Raw genomic sequence first — 22,944 nt, 5'->3', positions numbered from 1 at the left:
AGGAGGGGTCATTGTAGTCTGTCTGTAGGTTGGGCTTGTTATCTGTTACGGTCTTGAATCCCTGTCACAAGCGTGTCCTTGTTGTCACTAAAGGGCCTCATCAGCTTTTGCCAATACAGCCTCTTTGCTTCTCTGATAGGTTGTGTCAGGTTGTTTCTTGCCATTCTCTTTGAAGTAGTATCACCTGATCTAAAAGCAGCATCCCGGTTCCTTAGCAGTAAACAGACCTCCGCAGTCAGCCATGGTTTCTGGTTAGCATGTACAGTATATTGTGTCAGCACACCATAATCCAGTAGATATTTACTAACCTCACTTGTCAAACTTATAGTAGACTGTAAAAAGTTGCATTCCAATCATTAAGGGGTTTGAGAAATGAATGGATAACATTATGACAAATCTGCTTTTGTCACTGAAACAAGCTCTCTTAACATAAGGACATCTGTGCCAGAAGAACACTAGCACTGTAATCGTGTTTAACCATTAATCTTACGGGCACATAAGATGATTGCTCCAAATTCCATGGCAATTTGTGTTCTCAGTACTTTAGTCCAGTTAGTGAATTAAGCACTGATTATTTTCCCGCCTGCGAGAACTGAAAACAAATTCAGCTTTCAACCAAACAAGATGGAAGGAGCCTTCACATTAACTTCAATTATAACAAAACTACTCAATTGATTGTCCGTTTCATAGAGCTTACCAGTTATTTTTCTTAACTCTATGGTCCTTCAGCATAATTTCCAAGGTTTCACCATCAAAGCTTTCTTATGAAATGAGATAAAAGGAGTTCAGTCTTTTTGCAAATAAGATTTTAATAGTATCTCTGGTTCACACGAGGGGTAAACATGTCAACAGGATATCTTTGTGTAAAACTGTAAACGGAATGTCTGTAAAGAAATGAAAATGAAGTTTAATACTGCACTAAGTAGAAAAGCAAGTTGTTAATAAAATGGTCTATGTCACAAAAAGACACAAATTCAGCACTTTGTTGATTTGTGGAGGAGGAACGATTTAGCATGCTTTAATGAATTTACTGTACTCCTGTTTGATACAGCCATAGAGAGTGTGATAGAAATGTCTGTTTGGAGCCATCAGGTCGGTAACCATCTCAGTGTGGTCCAATTTAGGCAGCAGGTAGAGAGACGATGTTACAGAGAGGGAAGTCAGGAGTTTGGAGAATTTCACCGATGACTCCTCCGGAACTATAATGTCATTGGTTCCGTGAAGCAAGCCAAAGGGAGGGACTCTGCACCAGTGAACAATGGACAGCAATGTTTAAATCATCTGCTATTTATGTCAACACTCAACACGCAGTCAAATTATTTAATGTTTCAAGTACATGTCCATGTTATTACTATGTAACTAGCAAAACAAATACAAATTGCATGGCTATTTATTTTTCATTACCTTTTTATTTTTTCTTCATCAAGTTTTTTAATTGCATGAGTAGGTGAGTAATAACTAAAGTTCTGCACTCCATTCATGGCTTTGTGCATTGTTGAGACATACTCCACCCCACGCATTCTTTCATATTGATAATGGTCCAAGATGTTATAAGGTCCACTTAACCCTGGAGAAAAAAGGGTTAGGTTAGACCCTAGGGTAAACCCTAGAAGAAAAGAGACATCCAACAAATAGATTCGGACCTAAAAAGCTTAATGATGGTCAATAACCACAACAATCTCAAAGAATGCTCATTTTGCTACAGTACCTACATGTATCCAAAGTTCAAAATCAAAGTCATTTATAGAGAAATTAGTCTCCATTTACCCACGATTCCCTTGATTGCTGAGGTAATTGTTTCGTGTTTAGCTGCCTCTATACCAAGCTCCTCTGCTCCGTCAATCAGGAAAAGTGTGGTCATAGCACAGAGGTGCGCCCCGGCGGAGTGGCCGATTAACACTATGTTGTCCTGAGGGCAGAAATGAAACATTTCTATATGGAAGCCCTAATAATACATCCAAAGCACAAGAAAAAATAGTCTCCAAAATACAACCGTCCACTTTTAAAACAATCAATTTATGTTACTCGTTGATAGTGTATTCTTATGTTTTTGTATAGGCATCATTATACTACTCATATGATTTGTCCAGTCTTCATGTACAGTATAAGACAAAACAAATCAATTGCATTAAAATTCTACCTACCTTGTCAATATTGAACAGATGTCCTTTCTCCCTCACCCATAGTAGGGTGTCTGATATGTCCTCGATCATATTTAACACATTCCCCTGCAAACAACATCACAGAGTAATAACATGCTTGCTCAAACACAGGACAGAACTGATGTACGTACCACTAACATCGGAAAATAAACTAAATTAAAACTTTTTAAAAGCAAATAAAATCCAAAGTTTCTTTCGTTACCTCCGGATAGGTGGAATAATCTGGGCAAACCACACTGGCATTGAGTTCCTTGGCCATTTGTATAGCAAGCAGACAGTACGTGCTTCTCTCTCCAGACCCCCAACCACCACCAAATACAAACACGACCACAGGTACAACTTTATGCTGATCCATGTTTGGAGAATGGTATAAATCTAACTCCTTGCCCCTGCGACCAAAAGTGATACCCTGAAACCAGATGTGGGGCATTAGTTTCATTAGTTCCTTCTCGAACAGAGAACTATTACTGTATTTATCAGTGCTATTAATTTCACACATACAAACACAAATCCAGTGGTTGCACCAATGACTATGGCCAAAACTGCTTACTTTTACATAATGCTTGTCGTTGTTAACATTCTTGTACCAAGACTTCCACTGGAAATACAGTCTGCAATACTGGAAGTATTTCAGCATTTCCAGCACTGCCCTAGAGAGGCCGTATATGCGCCTAAAGACATACATACACACACACACACACACACACACACACACACACACACACACACAAAAAAATCACACAAAAAATATGCAGAGTGCCACAAAAACACTTTCACAAATATAATTTTAATTCCAAATGTGATCATGTTAGAATGCAAACCATAGAGGAGCATTCTGTTATCACATCTTTGCATGCCAGAGGGTAATGATTTGTTCTGCCCGTGGACTGTCTTATTAAATCATGTTTCTACTGAAGCCTTGTACAGTTATGACACCTTTTAACATTACTTGTGACAAAATATTACAGAAAACACAGCTCTTTTAGTTTTTACATTTATCACATTTGAAATGTGGCTTAAGGGAAAATAAATCAAGGTCATCAATATAAACAAAAAGATTATCAAAAGCAGTTTGGCATTACCATGTGATTTAAAGTTTAGCTAAATAGATCCATGTAGTTTAATATAAGCCAGATATATTCTCCAACATTGCATATTATTGAGAAACAATTTACCTGGGCTTCAGACCCTCAATGTACTTCTTGTAACCTGGTTTATTAGGCCACCCATACAGCCACTGAGCGACAAGTGAAATGCTGTAAGGAATCCCAACTAATAAGGCACCGGCGGCCACGGGTAGGGAAACATGGTATTTCAGGCCAATCCTAGAGACCAAAACAGCAATAGGCCTACATTAGTGCAGCAAAATAATGCATTCTGCTATACACAATATAGAATGCTACTGTAGATAAATTAACATTTTCACTCACATTGTTCTTATGAAGTCCGTTGTGGTCTAAAATGCTCTGCCTCGAATGATGCCTAGTGGACATTCAGGACAAAAATAAGGTGATGTCAGGTCCCGGTATTAAAGGTTTCTTCCGCACATATAACATTGGGCTTAGCTATGAATGCGAGCCAACAATAATATAGAGGTTGTCTGATAAATAACGCTCAAATATGGCACTTAAAAATCACGGATCATTTTCCACACGGTAAGTCAATTTGCTACTTTAACGATGACTATTGAGTTACACACTGATCGAGGATATTCTAGCTGTGAAACTGGTGAACGCTGTAAGCCTACAGTACCGGCTTAATACTCACGTGTCATATCCAAGGCTCTGTTTTTCATAATTTGCATTATATCTTAGACTGTTACATGAATGTATAGCAATAGCCTATACAGTACAGTAAGGGACTTGGCAACCGATGTCAGATAACTTGACTATTATCAATTGTAGGCCCACAATATTGACAGGGCATATCGCTGTGTTTGCTATGAAGACAATACGGCAAGAGAAATTGCCCAATGTGGACAAAGGGGGTACCGATACTTTGTTGCAGAATCCCTTTAAAATGTCTAGATTAGAATGTTAAATAGCCTACGACTTACCCTGAGATGCTCGCAAGAATATTCTCGAACACAATGATATTGTAGGCTAACGTTACATGTCAAGGTTGAATTGTGTCCAAGCCTGTGTCGAGGCAGAAATCATGGGCCATGCTGCAGCTTGAATTACAGAACCATTGAAACATGTGAGCGTATAGCCTTTCTTTCTGGAGCAATTTTAAAATAAAAGAAACGTGGTTAAATCAGGACAGCCTACATGTTACAGCTGGAATAATGGCATACCGGCCGGTAGCCTACACCAGCGTCCTGTCCCGATAGTGCCAGATGTCTTCCTGATCAGCGGTCACTTCGGAAGTTAGGCTCCGATTGGTTTAAATCCTCACAAGGCGGGACTACAATGTGAATAATCTAAAACATGGCAATTAACCAATTCCATAAACTAAACATCGGTTCAGACAGAGCTGTCTCTGAGAGTAATACTGGTTAGTTTAGGATACATCTAAACGCTGGTAGCTGTTGTAGAAAATCTAGCTAGTGTTTGTCTCCAAAACCATTTTAAAAATCAGCCAATGATAATACGAGTAGCTAGACCTTCGTGGAAAAGCCCCAATGAAAACTCGAAAAATGCAGTCGCCTCTCTTCATTCCCAGTAGGATCAAAGAGGGAACTGAAAACCTTTAGGAGTTTTACTCTGATGAGATGTATTATCCTAAAAACTACTATTATTAGATTTAATAACTTTTTACAGTATTCTTCACCACATGTCGCTTCATTTGCAATTTGCATTTGCAATTTGCATTAGTCTGTTTCCGCCAATGTGATCCTGTAAGTCATTATAATGACAAACTCTCTAGAAATAATTAGTATCTCAAAATAATGAGAAACGGAAGTTTGAAAAAATGATAGACCTACAGAGATATTAAGTCACTATTTGAGACACTAAATCTTTGTTTTGAGAAAGTATGAAATACTAACCCTCGACAAAAGGTTCAAGGATTTGGTTTTCCAACTTAACACATATTTTTTTGTATTATTATTATGTTTTTGTCACAACTGAATGGCTGGTGAAACATGACAACAGCTGCAAGGTAGGAACTCTATAGGCCTATAGGGAAGGAGCTAGACCACATGTTGTGAGCCGAGGCACACATAAGGTGGTCGTTTTGTTGTTGTTGTTATTACATTTGTTCTGTGCTTCGATCTAACTTTTGTGGAGGCTACTGTGATCAGAGGCAGTAACAAGGAGGGGGCGCATGAAGGCGGAGCTCTACAAGCCCTCTACAGTGCCTTTGGAGTAGAGAAAAGGCTCAGACTTCTCAAAGTGGTGTCCGGCTGAACTGGAGTCCCACATAGCTCAAAGACAACAGTAAATATGTAGCCACGGTTGACGATTATTCCTTGGAAATATAATAAATAGCCTAGAGATGAAGATGAAGATCGTGTTCTTGTTCACGCTGGTATGGCTAATGACCGGACTGACAAACGGAGGTAAGCTCTTACGAACTTCGCGCAACAAATCGTAACATATCAATTTCCGGCAAGGCAACACGGAACATTGATTTGCAGTGAATATGTTATTTATTAAATAGGTCGGTGGTCGTTGTAGGCTAGGAGCCAATTGCACGAGGGCAAACTGGGCGATCAAATAACAGCATGCGGCCGTAAGAACTTTCCCAAATCTTGGCACACAAAACAATGGCAGGGCTGCCCAAAGATTTCACTGCCATAGACCTTCACCTACACTAATGAAGATGATCGTGGGAAGGCCTAATTATTATGTTCTGACATAAAAGAATATTTCTTTACAGGTTGCAATTCAAACTTTCTGCTCGTATAGTTATTTATGACTCTATGTCATGTCTGGGGGTTTGTGCCCTCTGTCAAAGCTTTCCCAGGAGATCTACATCACTGAAGCTGTCGCCCTGGGATAGTTATACATGTCGTCTTTAAACATCTCCTGGTCGATATGTTTGTCGGTGTATTATTCGATTACTCTTCTGTTTTTTTTTCTGTTTTTCTTTTTGAATGTTTTGAACTAATGCATTATTTTACAAAATATTGTATATTTCAGAAAAATACTATGTCATAGCTGAATCAGGTTTGGCACCTAGGCTTATCCGAGGTAATAGTAAAGGTTAGTCACGTTTAAATGAAACCTGAATTGTGTACTAGAAGATGGTCAATGTCATATTGAATACCTGAACTACAGCCAAATATCTCTTGTTGAATCTAGCCAGCAGATTGTGATTAAGATTGTGTCCTGACAACATGGAATTTAGAGTGCGAAAATGCTGTATGCATGCACTGTGAGCCTCGTTTGAAAGAGGAAATTAGATGTCGTTATTTTTTTGGAAAATTGAGGTCTTCGGACTGATGGACTGGCTCCTTTTCTTTCATTGTATCCACATACAGCTTTGTGAAATAAACTACTAATTACTCAACCCTGACATGCCCAGCACGATCAGCATCAGAACGGTCAGTCTCTGTTTGGCATGTTCCGACTTCTAACTGCCCAGTGCCAATCAGAGGCAGGAACAGTGTGTCAGACTGTGCTTTGAACTGAAGTCATCACATTTAGAAAAGACTTCACATTGAAAGCACAATACGCTTAAGGGTGTATTGACCGCCAGACTTGTCACATTGAATAATGCCCAATGTCCAAACTTAGGAGGATCGGCTGTTTACCACAAAAGGGTGAGAGGTCGAAAGTATACCCAGGCATTTAATTTGATTAGAAGCTAACATAAACATAAATTAAACATACATATATGCTCTAAATCGTTTTGCATTGGCGTTTCTCTCTAACAAGAGCTCTTCCTATGTTGTCAAGTACAGTGTGTACAGTTTGTCAGTAAATTGTCTCAACACTACAAGACCCCCCCCCCCCCCCCCCCCCTTCTCTTTGAAGTGCATTTTTCTCATGCTTCCTGCAGCTGAAGCCACTGGCACACCATCTTTAAGCCAACAGTAAGAGTACAGTTCAAAGTCAGGGTCAAGTGCAGAGTGAGATAAGGAGAGAAGCCTCCCCCTGTCCCTAAGGTGACAGATGACTACCATTCACTTGCATTCCAAGCAAGGTTGAAGATGGCCAAGACATGATATGCCAGATATGACACTGATAGGAAAAATCCTGAAAATGAACCTTTAAAAAGCACTTGTATTTGGTAATAACATTATAGTGTTATAATGCTGCTATATCTCTGTGAGTGTCACACAAAGGCAGGCGTTTACGGCATCGGCTACTCGGAAGCGTCTCCATCGGATGCCTCTTAGGCTTTCTCTCTCTCGTTCTCTCGACGGACATGTTAACGCACCTTTGTGACAGCCGGCTCTCATGTCAAGACACTATCCAAAAACACATCCATCCGCGAAAAATCTTTTTCAGTTAAACGTCTGAAAAGTGGTGATATGGTGCTGTGTATCCATATGTAAATGGGAGAGGTCAGTTTTGTCTGCAGGGCATGTAAGTGTAAATCCTGATATTTGCCCATGGTTGGTGAATCCATAACCTTAATTCATTACATAATAGCAAATGAGTGCACACTGCAGAGGAAGGAGTGAGATATGCTGCAAAGGGAATGTGGATCTGATCTAAATTAGAATCTAAACATTACAATGATTGGATATTTTTTAAATTGCAATATAAAGAAAATCTGCCACCTTGTATCATCTTAGTGTTAATGGTACATCATCAATTGGGGTTATTTAGAATAATTTTAATTCTGGAAAAAGATCATTTTTACTAAACATTAACCAGCACTACCAAATTGTGTTTGTGTTTGAACCTCACCAAGACATTGCCTTTTTAGATCTCCCTCAAAAGCCATTTTGGTTTATGTTTAGAGTAATACAATATAATTTGTGACACAATCCAGCATTCTATGGTCTGATTATCTTATGGTTCACTGCATTGGTCAATAGGTGTATGACTGTAGCCTCAAGCATTTTGATTGATGACAGCTGTCTAGACTTGAATGTTTGTTGATCGCACATCAATCAATTACAATATCCTTATACATCCATTACAACACATGGCAACACTTAGTACTGCAGTTGCCATGTTACGGTACAATTCTATAACTAAGTACAGTATACTTTATTATTGATCTGTGTAAGAACAGCCTGTTTTCTGTACTATTATGTACCCTAACACTAGGCCTATACCTAACTTTAACCTCTGCTGTAGAAGTGAGTGCTAAGTGTATGTTGCACTGTTATGTACTGTTAGTCATCATAACTGAATGTTAAACGGCACTAAACCAAACTCAGCAGTGTACTTAGCACTCTGCACAAGGGTTCTGAAACATGTAATTGTAACTGAACACATGTAGTCCCTGAGAGGTAGAGTAGTGTATGATTCCCAGGTTCATGTAGGTGTGGCTGGGTCCAGCACAACGTACTAGAACATTCTTCATGTGGAGGGTTCTAATTTGTCCAGTAGATTAGAAAGTAGACATTAGGGGTTGCCCGCTAATCTGGTGGTTTTTAAACCCATTTACGCAGGGTAGTGAGGGGCTCTCTGTCGTCAGATGAGAAAGCAGGGCACATTAGTTTAAATTACAGGGCAATGCAGGGCGGCAGCAAAAGAAAGAGAGAGAGAGAGAATGAGAGAGCAGGGAAAACAGCTGCGTCCAGGCTCTCAGTGGACGGCCGTGGCCAGACAATGTGCCGTTGTCAAAGTCTGTAATGTTGCGGGTGAGGTGCTGTCAGGGCAAGGCATGCCAGCACACGCACCCCACAGCACCCGCACAACACACACACCACAGCAACACACAACACACATAACACAGCAACACACATACCAGCAACACACAACACACACACCACAGCAACACAGCAACACACATAACACAGCAACACACACACCAGCAACACACAACAGCCACTGGGGCGCCACTTCAAGAAAGAAAGAACGGAGGGAATGGAACCTATGAAAAGAGAGAGGGAGAGAGGTCTTGGAAGGGAAAAAAGGATACATGACGAGAAAAAGAGAGAGGCCACTGTTGAGGGAGAATGAGGGATATGAAAGAGAGAGAGAGAGATAGGCTGTTATTACGGTAGAATGTGAGATGTTAACAGACTTAGGGGGTACTTGTCAAGCACTTAAATCCCAAGAGGTCAGGCCTGAAACCAGACCGCCTCAGCTGGTCTTAAAACAGGCATACAACAGCATCAGCATCAGATTAACACTACACTTACGGCACAAAAATATCATTGGTTACAATGGGGTTATAATACCAAGTGGGTACTATGACTATAACAACATTAGAGAGACGACTCAGAGGGATTCAGAGTATGAGTTTGGTCATTACAGTTGGCACAGAAAGGAAAATGTAATAAAGTCATGGTAATCTGAAGAGCAGTGATTCTGTCGTCACTGTGTGACTGTTGAGGTTAAAAAAAAAACCTTGAAAAGCTTGAAGCTTAAATAAGCGGAAGCTTAATTCAGTTGAAGCTCAAAGATTCATTGAACCATGGAAAGGATATTCATAGAATAACAAATGAAAATGTATTTCATCACATTTTATTGAATGACACAGCCAGGATGCTCAGTATTCAGAGAGAATTCAGAGGCCAGTAGCCTGTTTGAGTGCTGTTCATCTGTCTGCCTATCTACCTTTCTATTTATCTTTTGTGTGTGTGTGAGATAGAGAGAGAGAGAGAGAGAGTGTTAGTCCATGCACATACAGTATATATGTTTAGATAGGCATATATATATATACACAAAATACACTTCACAGAGTGTGCATATAATTACATTATACTTTTATTCTCCTTCACTATGTATGTCATTTGTAATGTTGCTGGATTTATATTGTTTGTTTGTTTGTTTTGGCAGCTCTGCAAATGAATGGCCTGGCAAGTTAAGACACTTTTAACCTGAATGACAGAGAGGGAGAGAGAAAGAGAGAGAAAGAGAGAGGGAGGGAGGGTAAAAAAGGGAGGCCTTTTGCTGAGTAGTTTGGGAAGAGTTGTGCCAGGCACAAGGAATGCACACACTATGAGTTGAATGGTGGACTCCTTCCAGATAACTACCTAGTCCATAAGCTTTTCTGTTTGGCAGACATGTGTTTATTTTATCAAATGATATCACTATAATAGGGATAGGTGCCAAGAATGAAGTGTGTGATTCTGAAAGGAATGATATGCTGTAGATTATTTGGGTTGGCATTAATCATTCTAAGTGGCAGTTTTCTGTACAGCTCTGACTGTGAGGTTTTACAAGCAGGTGGCAAAGAGTTGGGGAGGGTGAGCATTTAATACATTTCTCTCCGCCTACAGGATGTCATTTGGATTCAAATCTCACTCGAATCATAATAATCATTTAGAGAGTCATTCAGGAAAAGCCTCCACTAAGTTACAGAATCTTCGAGAGTGTAACAGCTATCACAATTTCCGTAGATTCTGAAGATTTATCGTTATCTTTGCTACAGGGTTCACGTACCCGACACTAAATTTAAAACCCTTCCGCACAGTCTTGACATCGGAAGTAGGATTTATTACGTCGAGAACACTGCCAACTCAACCCAATAACTCCAGAAGTGTATTTTAAAAAAAACTTTCATTCACACATCACACCACCCACACAGTATTCAAAGTGAAGCAGTTCATTAAAAAGGGGGGATTTTTTCTTTCTTCCCTTACACCCTCCCTCCCTCCCTATCTCCCATTCCCCCAATCCACAGCCTCCTTCTATGGCGATGGCTTTGTGCAGCTGAGGGCGGTGGAGGCATCCAGCCGGAACACTCTGCACGTCCGCTTCCGAACTTCCAGCAGCTCCGGGCTGCTCTTCCTTGCTGCGGGGCAGACAGATTACCTCACGGTGGAGCTGCATGACGGACGCCTGCAGGTGAAGACCACACACACGTGCGCGCACACACATACACACACACACACACACACACACACACACACACACACACACACACACACACACAGGCAGAGAGAGAGAGGGCCACACACACACACAAACACAGAGAGAGAGAGAGAGAGCGCCAAGCACACAGAAACAGAAATGCAGATTCACACACACAAACACACAATCATACAAATTCACACACACATATAGAGCAACACTATGCGCGCGCACACACAGGAATACACACAGTCACACACACATTCACTTAAAAACACAGAATCAACATATAAATAGACTCACAGATACTCACTGGAACACACACACACACACACACACACACACACACACCAAAACAGACATACAGAGTCACTCACTCGCACACATATTATTATTTCAAAGAGCATGGTGAACAATCTGGGCACCCTGTCTATGAGGTCTGCATTCACCAACTGAGATGCCGTATGAAGTTAGCCTTTAAGTCTGTAACAGCTCTAATCCACACACACACTCTTGACAAATACACACACTAAGAGACATGCTTTGCACACACACACAAATACACAATCACACAGATACACCTCCACACTGAGGATACTGTCATGCACATATTCACTTAAACACGCAGAATGCACAGACTCACAGACACGTGCACACACACACACACACACACACACACACACAAACACACACACACACACACACACACACACACACACACACCCTGCAGCCTCTAGCACCAACGCCCTGTCTCAGACATGTTCCCTTGCCTCATAAAAATAGTAACACGTGTTCTCTGTGTTAAAGGGTTAATGGGGGGTTAGCTCAGGAGAGTTCCTGTCTCTGCAGAGTGGAGCGCACAGGAATCTCCAGAGAGAGAGAGAGAAAGGTGTCATTTGATTTGCCTTTGTGTGGCTAAACAGGCACTGAACCTGGTTAAACGAATCTAGTGGTCAGGTTTAATCAAAGCTACACCGATCCAATTTGTGCACATGTGCTAGACACAGGTAATGGGGATTTTGTTTGTGAGCTAAAAAAAACCAGCATATGGACCGTCACCGTTTTACCACTTTATTCAAAGCTTTCCATTGTTGAAGTCAGGCCTCTAGGCAGGCCTTCGCATTCCATGAATGATTGGAGACCAATCCTCACTCTTTATTGTTTTGTTAAGTATGATGAATTAAAAAATCCAGTATTTGTTTACTAGTGTTGTTTTAGAGTAAACACAAGCTGCACAGCTGCAAAGTCCTGACAGAGTGAAAAAAGGGGTTTACGTTACAGGCATGGTGGTCATTCTATTTCTGGGCTGAGGGAGTTTGAGCTGTGATGACATTATTGTGTGTGGGGAACAAAATACATTCATCACTGGAAGACTCTGACCACGGCCCTTATAAAAGTTGCCTGCTGCAGCTATGTCAGATAAGATCAACACAATGAGCTTGTACAGTGAGAGAGTGAGGGAGGGGGGGAGAGCAAGAAAGAGAGAGAGAAGGAGAGAAAGAGAGAGAGAGAGACCCACACTTGTCGGTACTAACACAGAAGTGTTGGGAACAAACATTGCATAAAGCCCTTGAGATGGATTTTAGCTGTATTTACACTAAGTGTCACTGATGTGGGTAGCTGTGGATTTGGAGGTTATCCTGAGGCTACGACAGAACTAGGCTTGTTTGAGGGAGTCCTCGGTGCTCAGATGCTCGCATGTGAGGGGGCTTTGAGCGTGAGGAGCTGAAAATGCTCAGTTCCACATCCTTAATCAACGTCCCAGGTCACCAAACAAAAACTTTTTTTTCTTTCCCACACAACTGTCCCTAGGCTGGGATGGGATAACCCTCCCAGTGAGTGGTTGATAGGCACTGTTTTCTTTCTCTCTCTCTCTCTCCTTTTTGGGTTTGTCTCTCTCTCACCCTCCTGCCATTCTTTCATATCCTCTTTTTCACCCTATCTCTCTCTCTTTATTTCTAGCTCTCCCACCCTGTCTTCTCTCCTTTCTCTGTCTTTATGTTCCCACTGTTTCTTCTTTTTCATCTCTCTCCCTCTTTCTCCCTCCCTCCCTCGCTCTCTCTCTCTCTCTCTTTCTCTCTCTCTTTCTGAAATGCCTGAAAGTTCTCTGCAAGCCTTGACAAGTCCATCCTCCCAGTGCAACTTCCACCCTTCCACTCAAGACGCAGTGACAGCTCCATCACAGGCTGCAGGCTAGACTATAATAGTCCCCTCACACAGCCACAAGCACTTAACAAAGTCCCCCACTGTATAGCTTCATGACATCAGGCCAAATGTATGTATTCAAATGCATACAATGACTACCACTACTTATGACCGTGCTCATTCACATTCAATGTACTGTTTATTCATTTTCCTTATTTTAGGTGCAAGGCTGAATGCTCATGAATACTTTGTGACAGTTTATGTAAATCAATTGGTCTTATTAGCCTGAGTTGACAATGACTGTGTCAAGAGCCAATTTGGTTGCCAGCGGTTTAAAATGTAATCCTCTGTGAAGGTAAATATAGAGTCTATCAGTATCTACAGACATCTGATGAATTATTTCAAATGAATCTTTGGAAGTTGAAGTGAAACATATTTGCTTTTCCTGATCCTATCATTTTGAATTCTTTAATTTAACACTGACCTATTTCTCTGTTTTTCCCCACTCCAGGTGAGGTTCGATTTAGGTGCTGGGGAGCGAGTCTTGCTCTCAGACAAAGGCACTCAGCTCAGTGACCTAGCCTGGCACACGCTGGAGCTTCTCCACGAGCGTTACAATGTCACCCTCACCGTGGACTCGCACTCCCACGCCAGGGTGAAGATGCCCCGGCCAGAGCAGGAACTCAGGGTCCAGGATGGACTTTTCGTGGGAGGCTCAGGGGGTCTCGACAAACTCTACCTGCCTGGCGACTTGACCGGCTTCCGTGGCTGCCTAGATGAAGTGATATTCAACGAACACAACCTCCTGTCTTCTCTGAGGCCATATTCTGGGATGAAGAATGTCTATGAGGTCTCTCTGGGCTGCAGCCCCCAGTTTTTGGCCAGTGAGGACGATCCTATCAGCTTCTTCAGCTCCCGGGCGTATGTGTCCCTTCCGCCTTGGACTGCCCAGCAGGAGTGGGTGTTTGAGTGCTCGATACACACTTCAGCTAACGACGGGATCATCCTCTACAACTCAGCACGTCAGGGGGACTTTGTGGCCTTGGAAATCCAAGAGGGCCTGTTAGTCGCTGTTGTAGGCAGGAGTGAGTCTAAAACAGAGCTGCTCTCTCTCACTTTCATCAATGACAAGAAGTGGCATTATGTCAAGTTGTACTTTACTGCCAAGAGCCTTCAACTGACGGTGGATGAGGAGACAGTCAAGTCTAGCATCGCTGCTAGATCCAAAAGCTTTCAGCTGAAGGGGCCCATGTTTGTGGGCGGCGTTGATGATAGCAGACGCTCTGAGCTTAGGAAGATTGGACTGGTGTCCGTGTCAGGCAAGCGAGTCAGAGGTGGCTCTTTCAAAGGCTGTCTAAGGGATATCAAAGTGAATCAGGCCAGCATGGGTCTGCCTCAGGCACTCGTCACCAAAGACGTCTCCGTAGGCTGTGAGCCAGAGAGAGAGCCAGAGATGACCACAACGACAAACCCTGTGACTCTGCTGGCTTCTGTGACCCAAACTCCTCCAGTGCACATGTCCACGCTCGCCAAAGGCTTGGTGAAGAAGTACGGCCACAATTTCCTGGTACTTAGGGACCTGGTGGTGCCGGAGGGAGGCCGGGGTTCGCTGGAGTCCAAGCACATCAAGGTGAACCTGGACTTCAAGAAACTGGGCATCCGCCAGTCGCAGATCACGTTCCGCATCGAGGAGCAGCCGGTGCACGGGCAGCTGAGGCTAGATGTGGATGAGGAGCAGGAGGAGAACACCTTCGGCATGCTGGACCTGTGGCACGGCCGAGTCATGTACATCCACGGGGGCGCCGAGGACCCGCAGGACTTCTTCATGTTCTCCGTCTTCTCCAGCAGCAGGAAGGAGGTCCCCGCCTACCTGAAGGGGAAGAAGATGCACCGCTTCAACATCACCTTGACGCCCACAAACGATGCCCCTGAGCTGAGCCTACCCGAGGGCAACCTGTTCTCGCTGCTGGAGGACTCCAGGAAGCCTCTGACCACCGAGGTGCTAAGAGCCACGGACATCGACAGCAACGACACAGACCTCGTCTACTCAGTGCTGGGGAAACTCAATGCAGATGCGGGGTATCTGGAGACTGAGGAAAACCCTGGCCAGGTGTTGACGTCATTTCCCCACACTACCCTGGAGGAAGGGAAGATTAACTATGTGCACACCGGGGTGAAGAACTCAAGAATTGTGCTGAGGGTCAGCGACGGAGAGAAGGTTAGCAACACTGTGGTTCTTAGGGTTTTGGCTGTACCTCTGGAGTATAAAATCGGCAACAACACAGGGGTGAAAGTCACACAGGGTGAGACGGTCCTGATCAGCACGAGACAGTTGGCTGTCCAGACAAACGCAGTGAAGCAGACAGTGGATATCCGTTATGACGTCACCGAGCAACCCCAGTTTGGGGAGCTTCAGAGGCTACATTCAAGCGGAGAATGGAAGCATACCAGCTCCTTCTCACAGAGGCTCCTAGAAAAGGAACGTCTCAGATACATCAGCACTTTTCAGGAGATCCAGGAAGAGGATTTTACGGATCAGTTTAAGTGTACAGTCACCGTGGCGTTGAAAGCCACGGAAGAGCTTGTGTTTCCAATCAAAGTGAAATGGATCAGATATGACATAGTCAGAAACGAAATGGTGGACATGGACAAAATAAGAAGGGTTGTGATTGACTCTGAGTATCTTTATGTCGAGGGACAAGGGGTTACTATCCCTGAGGAGGAGCTGTCTTTTAGGATACTGTCTCCACCAAAGAAGGGAAAGCTTCTGTTGAATGATGTGGTGCTGGGGGACAACTCTACATTCAGTCAAACAAATGTGACTGATGGAAAAATTGAATATCAGTTGGTGGATAGGCCATTCAAAGACACAAGTGATACGTTCACCTTTCACGTTTTCACCAAGCACTCTCACACGGCCAGTCATAATTTCACTCTCAGTATCAAGGCAGATGTTAACAGCATTTTCCTGAAGAATGAAGGGCTGTCACTCCTGGAAGGGGAGAGCAAACTCATTACGAAAGAGGAACTGTTTGCAGAGACGCTGAGCACCAACGAGATGTACTACACCATCATGAATGGCCCAAAACATGGAAGAGTGACGCGTATTAACACCTCCAACTCTACCTCGGACAACAGCAACATCATCTCCTTCAGCAACGAGGACATCCTTGGAGAACGTCTCATCTACATCCATGATGACAGCGAGACGACAGATGATTACTTCACCTTTGTGGCCTCCACCAGCCTAACCCCAGATCCTTCATCATCAGAGGAGGATGACTATGTTACCCCCAAGGAAGGATGGTTTAACATCTCCATCCAGCTGGTGAATGACGAGAAACCCGTGCGACTTGTGGACAAAGTCTTCCACGTGGTGCGCGACGGCCAGAGGCTCCTGACACTGGACGACCTTTGTTTTCACGACGCTGACTCCGACTTCAGCGACGACCAGCTGGTTTACACACGGCGGGGCATCCCCATGGGGGACTTGGTGATGGCCAACGACACGTCCCGCCGACTGCACCAGTTCCGGCAGGAGGACCTGGAGAAGAAGCACGTGTTGTTCACACACCGCGGCGTCAGCTCGGGGCGCTTTGTGCTCTTCGTGTCCGACGGGAAGCACTACGTGTCCACGTTGCTAGACATCAGCGCCCACGACCCCTACCTCAGGGTGGGCAACAACACGGGCCTGCTGGTGCAGAAGGGACACGAGAGGGTGTTTAACATCACAGCCTTCAGCGTACTCACCAACCTCGACATCCGGGACGACGACGAGGTCACGTTCATGGTCAGCGAGGCACCGAAACACGGCGGACTGTTCTGGCACGGGACCCGGGTCACAGTCTTCACACAGGCTGAGCTGAAGCAGGGGCTTGTGGCCTATCGCCACGACAACAGTAAAAACATGGCGGACTTCTTTGCCATCAAGGTGAAAGCTAAGGACCTGGTTGTGGAGGCTACAGTAAAAGTTAAAGTGTACCTGGAAAGCCACCAAAGGCCGCCTGTCATCCTGAAGAATAAACCTTTCCTGGTGGAGGAGGGGAAGCCTGTTAAGATAGAGAAGAGCACACTTGAGGTGAGTAGTCAATGGACAGTCTTTATATGTCATAAAACACCACAGGAAATAGATTTTATATGTAAATATGATTCATTACCCTAATACATAGAAAAATAAATAGGAGTGCCTTTATTTTTTATCAAAGACTAAAACAATAGAACTTCAACATAAGGAACATATGAGTTTTCATTCCTGGTGCTGTTGGGATAGCTACGCACTACATGTTTTCCATATACACTTCTGCCGCTTCCATATAGCAGTTCTGCCACACCTGAGTAATAAAACTCATCTTTGCTGCTCTTGATTTACCGAACACATCTGTTTTTTTGCGAATCACAGGCTTTGTAGTTACACAGTCAGGTGTGACACAGCAGTTAGAGGTAGAAAACAGGCAGTGTAAGGGTAGAAAACCGTCCCATGCTTATAAAACAAACCATACCTATTTGGATCTAAAACGTAATGCTAATTTAAATACACTGTAATGTTTCAGGTCTCTCATGAGGATAACCTGCCCTCTGAGATCATATTCACGGTCACAGCCGCCCCGTCCCATGGGTATCTGCGGCGTTTCGTAGAGGACGAGGAGAGCTATGTTGGAACGGAGGAGAACCCAGTGGAGACCTTCAACCAGGAGGACATCAACGACGGCAACCTCCAGTATGTCCATGTTGGGGAAGGGCACCTGGACGACTCCCTCACTTTGCAGGCCAGCAACGGGGTCACGGAGGTCAACAACATCACCGTGTCCGTGGACGTCATCCCCAGTCTCATACCGCTGGAGGTCTCCAACTTCACCCTCAAGGAAGGGGCTTCCAAGGCTCTGACAGAGCAGGTGCTCCTTGTCACCAACAGGCACTACGAAGGCCTGAACTTCCAGTACAGTGTGAGCGATGGGCCCCAGCACGGCCACATCGAGCATGCACGCTTCCCCGGGACCCAACTCACCTCTTTCACCAGGAGGGAGGTAAGGCTTCAAGACTCCACGCCGAGAAAGGAGAGGTTATGTCTTTGTTCTCATTGTAAGAAAAGTCTTTGACTGTAGGGAAACATTTACATTGAATTGGTTCCACATGGAAGATTAATGTTAATTTGATATACACTACATTGGTATACATTTGGGATCCAGGTCTGCCTGTTTGTGTGGAGTGGGCGGTTAAGGGTCAATCAATCCCAATTTATCCATCCAATATTTCGTCCAAAAGCATTCCGATACAACCAGGCAAAAAGATGGAACTTTGTTTTTATTCCTGTCAGTTCATCTTTACGCAAGTAATACTGAACAGGACAGGCAGCACACTGAGAAAAAGCCATGCCTCTCATCCTTCCATGGCTCTGTTGTTATTGTTAACGCTGCCCCTGTGGCTCCCTCTCCTTCGCTCCCTCAGGTGGAGCAGGAGTTCATCTATTACGTGCACGATGGAAGCGAGACCCTGGACGACCGCTTCACTGTCACCGCCAATGACACGGACCTGAGGAAGCACAGCGCACCACGGACACTGTTTGTTGAGGTCACGCCCGTCAATGACCAGCCCCCTGTCGTCACAGCCAATAGAGTCTTAAGGGTGAGTTTGAGTGTGTGTCATCTTTCCTGAGCTATATAAAGACACCTCTCACACAGCTTGTGTGTGTGTATGCGGGTGTGTATATGGGTGGGTGGGGGTGTGTATGACCTACCTGACTTTTTTAATCAGCCCCTTTGTTCAGTTAAATAACAATTCAATAACAATTCAATAACAATTCAATAACAATTCAATAACAATAAATAACACGTTAACAAAATACTGTACATCACTAAATACATGTTGACACATTTGGAGGACCTGCAAAAAGCTTGAATTGCTATGTAATTAATACAAACATAGTCACATGTTTAAAGCATTGAAGGCAGGGTCCCAATGAAGAATTTCAGATGTTTGATTCTGTGTATGTATGATCCTCCTACAAATGTAAGTTCTGCCTGCAGTGTTTAAGGTGTGTTATGGGGCTGATGAGATAGAGTGGAACACCGCAGCGGTGAGTGTCCATGTGGCAGGTGGACTGGCGCCTAGAGCCAGTCACTGTCAGCTGATGTCGGCCCGTGTGTGTATCTGAGGGAAGGGTTGACCCAGAATAGCACATCCCCCAGTGGCATTCCTGAATGCCTGGAGTTCCAGAACACTGGACCGCTAATAGCGAGGGTGAATCTCTGTCCATTCTAGACTATATGGTCTGGTAATTAGGTCATGAGAAATGTTTTCCTGGGGTGACCTTTCCATCATGAATCTTTTATCACGGGGTACGGATAAGCCTGTGATGCACCTCACTGACTCCTTTAAGGGCAACAGAGCTTCATACATAGACAAATATCACAGTTCAAACCAAAACACAGGATCAGGAAATCAACCAAGCCGTTAAACTAAAAGTACATGAGAGCCCTTGTAGTTTTCAATATGTCCACTAGATGGCTCAACAAACCCACTCTTTATAGTGTACCATGAAGTATTTATCAGGATGCCATACGAGCTTTTAATAACTAGAGAGAAGCAAACCAATTTAACTGATTAATATGTAAAGACAGCTGACATGCATATGTTTATGACTAAATTAAAAAAATGTAGTGCTAGAAAGTCTAAATTCATGATATGATAGTTGAGTGAGTTGTCTCACTTTATGCATATGTCTGTGTCTTCATCGTGTGTCCGGAAGGCAGGAGATGGGCATGCTCGCACGTGTGTGTGAGTGTGTCTATGAAAGAAATATCTGATTTTAGCATCCCCTGTGCGCTCTTTCTAAGTATCTGCTCTCAGAGGAGTTTGCTTTATAAGCAGAGGCAGTGGCTGCTCCTCCTCAGGTGCTAATTGAAGGGAGTCCCACAGCACGCTGCACTGACAGCCTGAGACAGCAGAGGATTAGCCCTGCCTCACAGATCCCTCTCTTAGTACAACCCAACACCATCCTGGCCCACACCACTCTCTCACAGCTGATGATGTGTATATGAGAAACATTTGTTTTGATTTGATTTGAGCTACAGACACACCAAGACTCTGTGCTCCTAGAGATACTGGTCGACTGTATATTGTCATTTGAAATGGACAGAGATGTGTGTGTGTGTGTGTGTGTGTGTGTGTGTGCGTGCATGCATATAACAATATGTCAAACTAGAGGGAAATTGCACAGTTCAACAGCCTTGTCTAATGCAGAAGTCTCTTATTGTTTAGTCTTGCAGTGCGTACCACTGCGGTTTAACCCATTGTCCAAGCTGTGCTCTCCTTGGCCAGTATTTTCGCCATCACAGATAGGAACAAGGGTAGACTGGCAACTAAAAGCAACCTGGTAATATGCTGTCAAGTGGCTCCAATGTTATAAACCAGAGCATCAAATGTAACGCTGTATTCATTGAATTCATAATCAATAGTCCAACCTTGGCAAACACATATGTGAAGTATTATTCAACATAGTTTGCCACTCGTTTTTTTCTCTCCTCTAATTCGATCTGCGCTCTCCCTCTTCCGGCATCTTTTAGTCTCAGAATATACGGATAGAGATATTAGCAGCTCATTTATACTTTACGGTTTATTTGACTAATTTACAGTCTTACTCTTTTTCCAAGATGAAGCCTTTTAAAGAATTGTTTTGCGTTACCCTCTTTACACTTGAGCACCAGTCAAACCTTGGAAGCGTTCAGCTGGACTCTCGGGTTGAAACCCCAGTTTCAGAAAAAAAAAATCTTTTAGTGAGTTTATTTATCTAGTTCACAGCACCTTGCATGACACAGCACCTGCTTTCTGTTCACTCGTTGATGCTCCTGCCTCTTCGCTACTCTCCTCATCACTTGCAGCAGACTAAACAAGTCAGGTATTCTTTCACACTTTGTGCTGCTTATTTTTCTTCTGGCACTCCTTTCCTGCCCTGCCGGTCGCTGCTTTCCTCGTTCTTTCCATGTATCAACAACAAACTGTCCGAGGGGTGGGAGCTTTGCAGTTGTGATGCAGAAGCCGTCATTGCTATTTGGCCTACAGGTCCCACCAGCGGTGTGGCTGCATCTCAGACGACCTATTGAATATTTGTAAAGGATGTCTAAGGGGCTGGAAAAAAGAAACTGAGAGAAAAGAAAACAAGACCAGCCCACCGGGGAAATTCCCGAACTTCCCAACAGCTAGTCCGCATCTGACTCAGGAAGTTTTACTCAATTGCCCAAAAGCAGTTACAATGAGCAAGAGCACGATTGTGAAGCTATGGCACAAGGTTGCTCATAATCCATGACATTGTTAGACTGCAACTGTCCTGCAAGGCTAGGTTGCAGGACAGTGCTTTTTTCACTCAGATTGTCATGAGTTTGGTTTTGGTGGTAGTTTCCCATTCCATTTTAAATTCCTCAATTCCCCGATTCAATTCCCCAAAGCTGTTCTTATTTAAAAAGAATGTACCCAACAATGGCCAAGAAATTAGGGGATGAACAACGCATATCCAAAAAAAGTATTCAAAACCCCTATGCTGTTCTAACAGCACACCTCTGTTTGCCTCCGTTCTGTGTTCTATGTTCCGTGGGCAGGTGTGGGTGGGTTCCGTGACAGAGATCACCACCAGCGACCTGAACGCTGACGACGAGGACTCTCGTGCAGAAGAGCTCTTCTTCCTGGTCACGCAGCCCAGCAATGGACACCTGGCCCTCAAGAGCGCCCCCACCAGGCCACAGATGAACTTCACACAGGCGCACATCCAGCAGGGCCAGCTTCTGTTCGTCCACAATGGTAAGAGACAGAGAGTGAGAGGAAGAAATATAGAGAAAGGGAGATAGTTAGCGAGAAAGAGAGAAAGAAGAGAGATAGTCTGATAGATTAAAAGAGAGCCATAGAGGGGGACTGCCTCTGGGTTTCTCTCTCGGCAACGCAGCAGAAACTGCTTTTCACACACAGCTGGACACTGCACTGTTACAATTGAACACACAGCACAGCATAGCACCCTCCCATATACTATAAGACAACACACTTTAAAACAGTTTGTTAGTAAAGGCTTATAAAATACAGAGCATGGCACAATGCAATATAGCCTGAAGTCATGTCACCACACCTCACAGACATGCAATACACCACATGATATAAAACAAACCAACACATCTGATGCCTGATGCCTGGCTTGGTCGGAAGAAGATTTGTCTCCACTAATGCAAACCTGGCTATACATTACAAGATGTGTAAATACCGTTTTTTAAGGCAGTATGTTGCTAATTCAGTTTTCTCAAAGGGACATTTTAGTCTACGTTTATATCAGCATCAACCTATCTGCTGTTGACCATTGTTGACCTGAACCTGAATAACTAGGTATAACTCAAAATGTCAGGACATATCTCTCATTAATGTTTCTACTGACACGCTTATGAACTTTGCAGCAATTCCCCCTTCAATGTCCAATTAGTTACTTGCAAAAATACTTTTTCGATGTTCACTCCTCAACTATTATTTGCGTCCCTGTGTGAATGGTAGTCAGGGAGTAGGCGTAGTAGGGAGTCGTCTTCCATGTGCTTGGCGAAGTGCTGAGTGGGCTGCAGGGTGCTTATGTAAGCATGTCCTCTGCAGTACCTCCGATAACGGCCCCTGCTTACTGTCCCGATGCTTATCTCCGCACTCCCCTCTCTCCCATCCCCCCATCTTTATATGTGCTTTAATTAAAGGTCCTTTGTTCTCAGAGGGGCTGTCTCTTTGGAAAATAAAGACATTAAACTGGATTC

General features: G+C 43.8%; 2 protein-coding genes across 2 annotated transcripts in view; one reads left to right on the top strand and one right to left on the bottom strand.

Moving 5' to 3' along the window:
• Positions 1 to 839: 839 nt before the first annotated feature.
• On the bottom strand, positions 840 to 4,407 carry LOC308375967 (uncharacterized protein). Its single transcript, XM_080852193.1, has 9 exons — positions 4,219 to 4,407; positions 3,593 to 3,644; positions 3,338 to 3,487; positions 2,713 to 2,833; positions 2,365 to 2,571; positions 2,145 to 2,228; positions 1,768 to 1,909; positions 1,405 to 1,567; positions 840 to 1,243 (listed from the first exon to the last, which is right to left on the bottom strand). Coding segments are annotated over exons 2-9 (1,104 nt in total). The 5' UTR covers positions 3,595 to 3,644; positions 4,219 to 4,407; the 3' UTR covers positions 840 to 1,008.
• A 1,076-nt stretch (positions 4,408 to 5,483) lies between these two features.
• The window catches only part of cspg4ba (chondroitin sulfate proteoglycan 4ba), a 25,998-nt gene continuing 8,537 nt past the window's right edge, over positions 5,484 to 22,944 (top strand). The window contains exons 1-6 of the mRNA XM_080852792.1: positions 5,484 to 5,664; positions 10,863 to 11,026; positions 13,689 to 17,255; positions 17,728 to 18,201; positions 18,623 to 18,799; positions 21,769 to 21,967. Coding sequence (XP_080708918.1) covers positions 5,601 to 5,664; positions 10,863 to 11,026; positions 13,689 to 17,255; positions 17,728 to 18,201; positions 18,623 to 18,799; positions 21,769 to 21,967 — 4,645 coding nt within the window. The 5' untranslated portion in view covers positions 5,484 to 5,600. The remainder of the gene's footprint in view (positions 5,665 to 10,862; positions 11,027 to 13,688; positions 17,256 to 17,727; positions 18,202 to 18,622; positions 18,800 to 21,768; positions 21,968 to 22,944) is intronic.

This window comes from Sprattus sprattus (genome assembly GCF_963457725.1).
Source record: "Sprattus sprattus genome assembly, chromosome: 15".
Taxonomy (NCBI): domain Eukaryota; kingdom Metazoa; phylum Chordata; class Actinopteri; order Clupeiformes; family Clupeidae; genus Sprattus; species Sprattus sprattus.
This window is presented reverse-complemented; position numbering and strand designations above follow the sequence as displayed.

What these genes read in the sequence shown, in the direction of transcription:
- LOC308375967 (XM_080852193.1), bottom strand. An exon ending in ACGACAAGCATTATGTAAAA is followed by an intron (nt 2,572 to 2,712) that starts GTAAGCAGTTTT and finishes ATCTGGTTTCAG; the next exon opens with GGTATCACTTTTGGTCGCAG. An exon ending in AGCAATCAAGGGAATCGTGG is followed by an intron (nt 1,568 to 1,767) that starts GTAAATGGAGAC and finishes TTTTTTCTCCAG; the next exon opens with GGTTAAGTGGACCTTATAAC.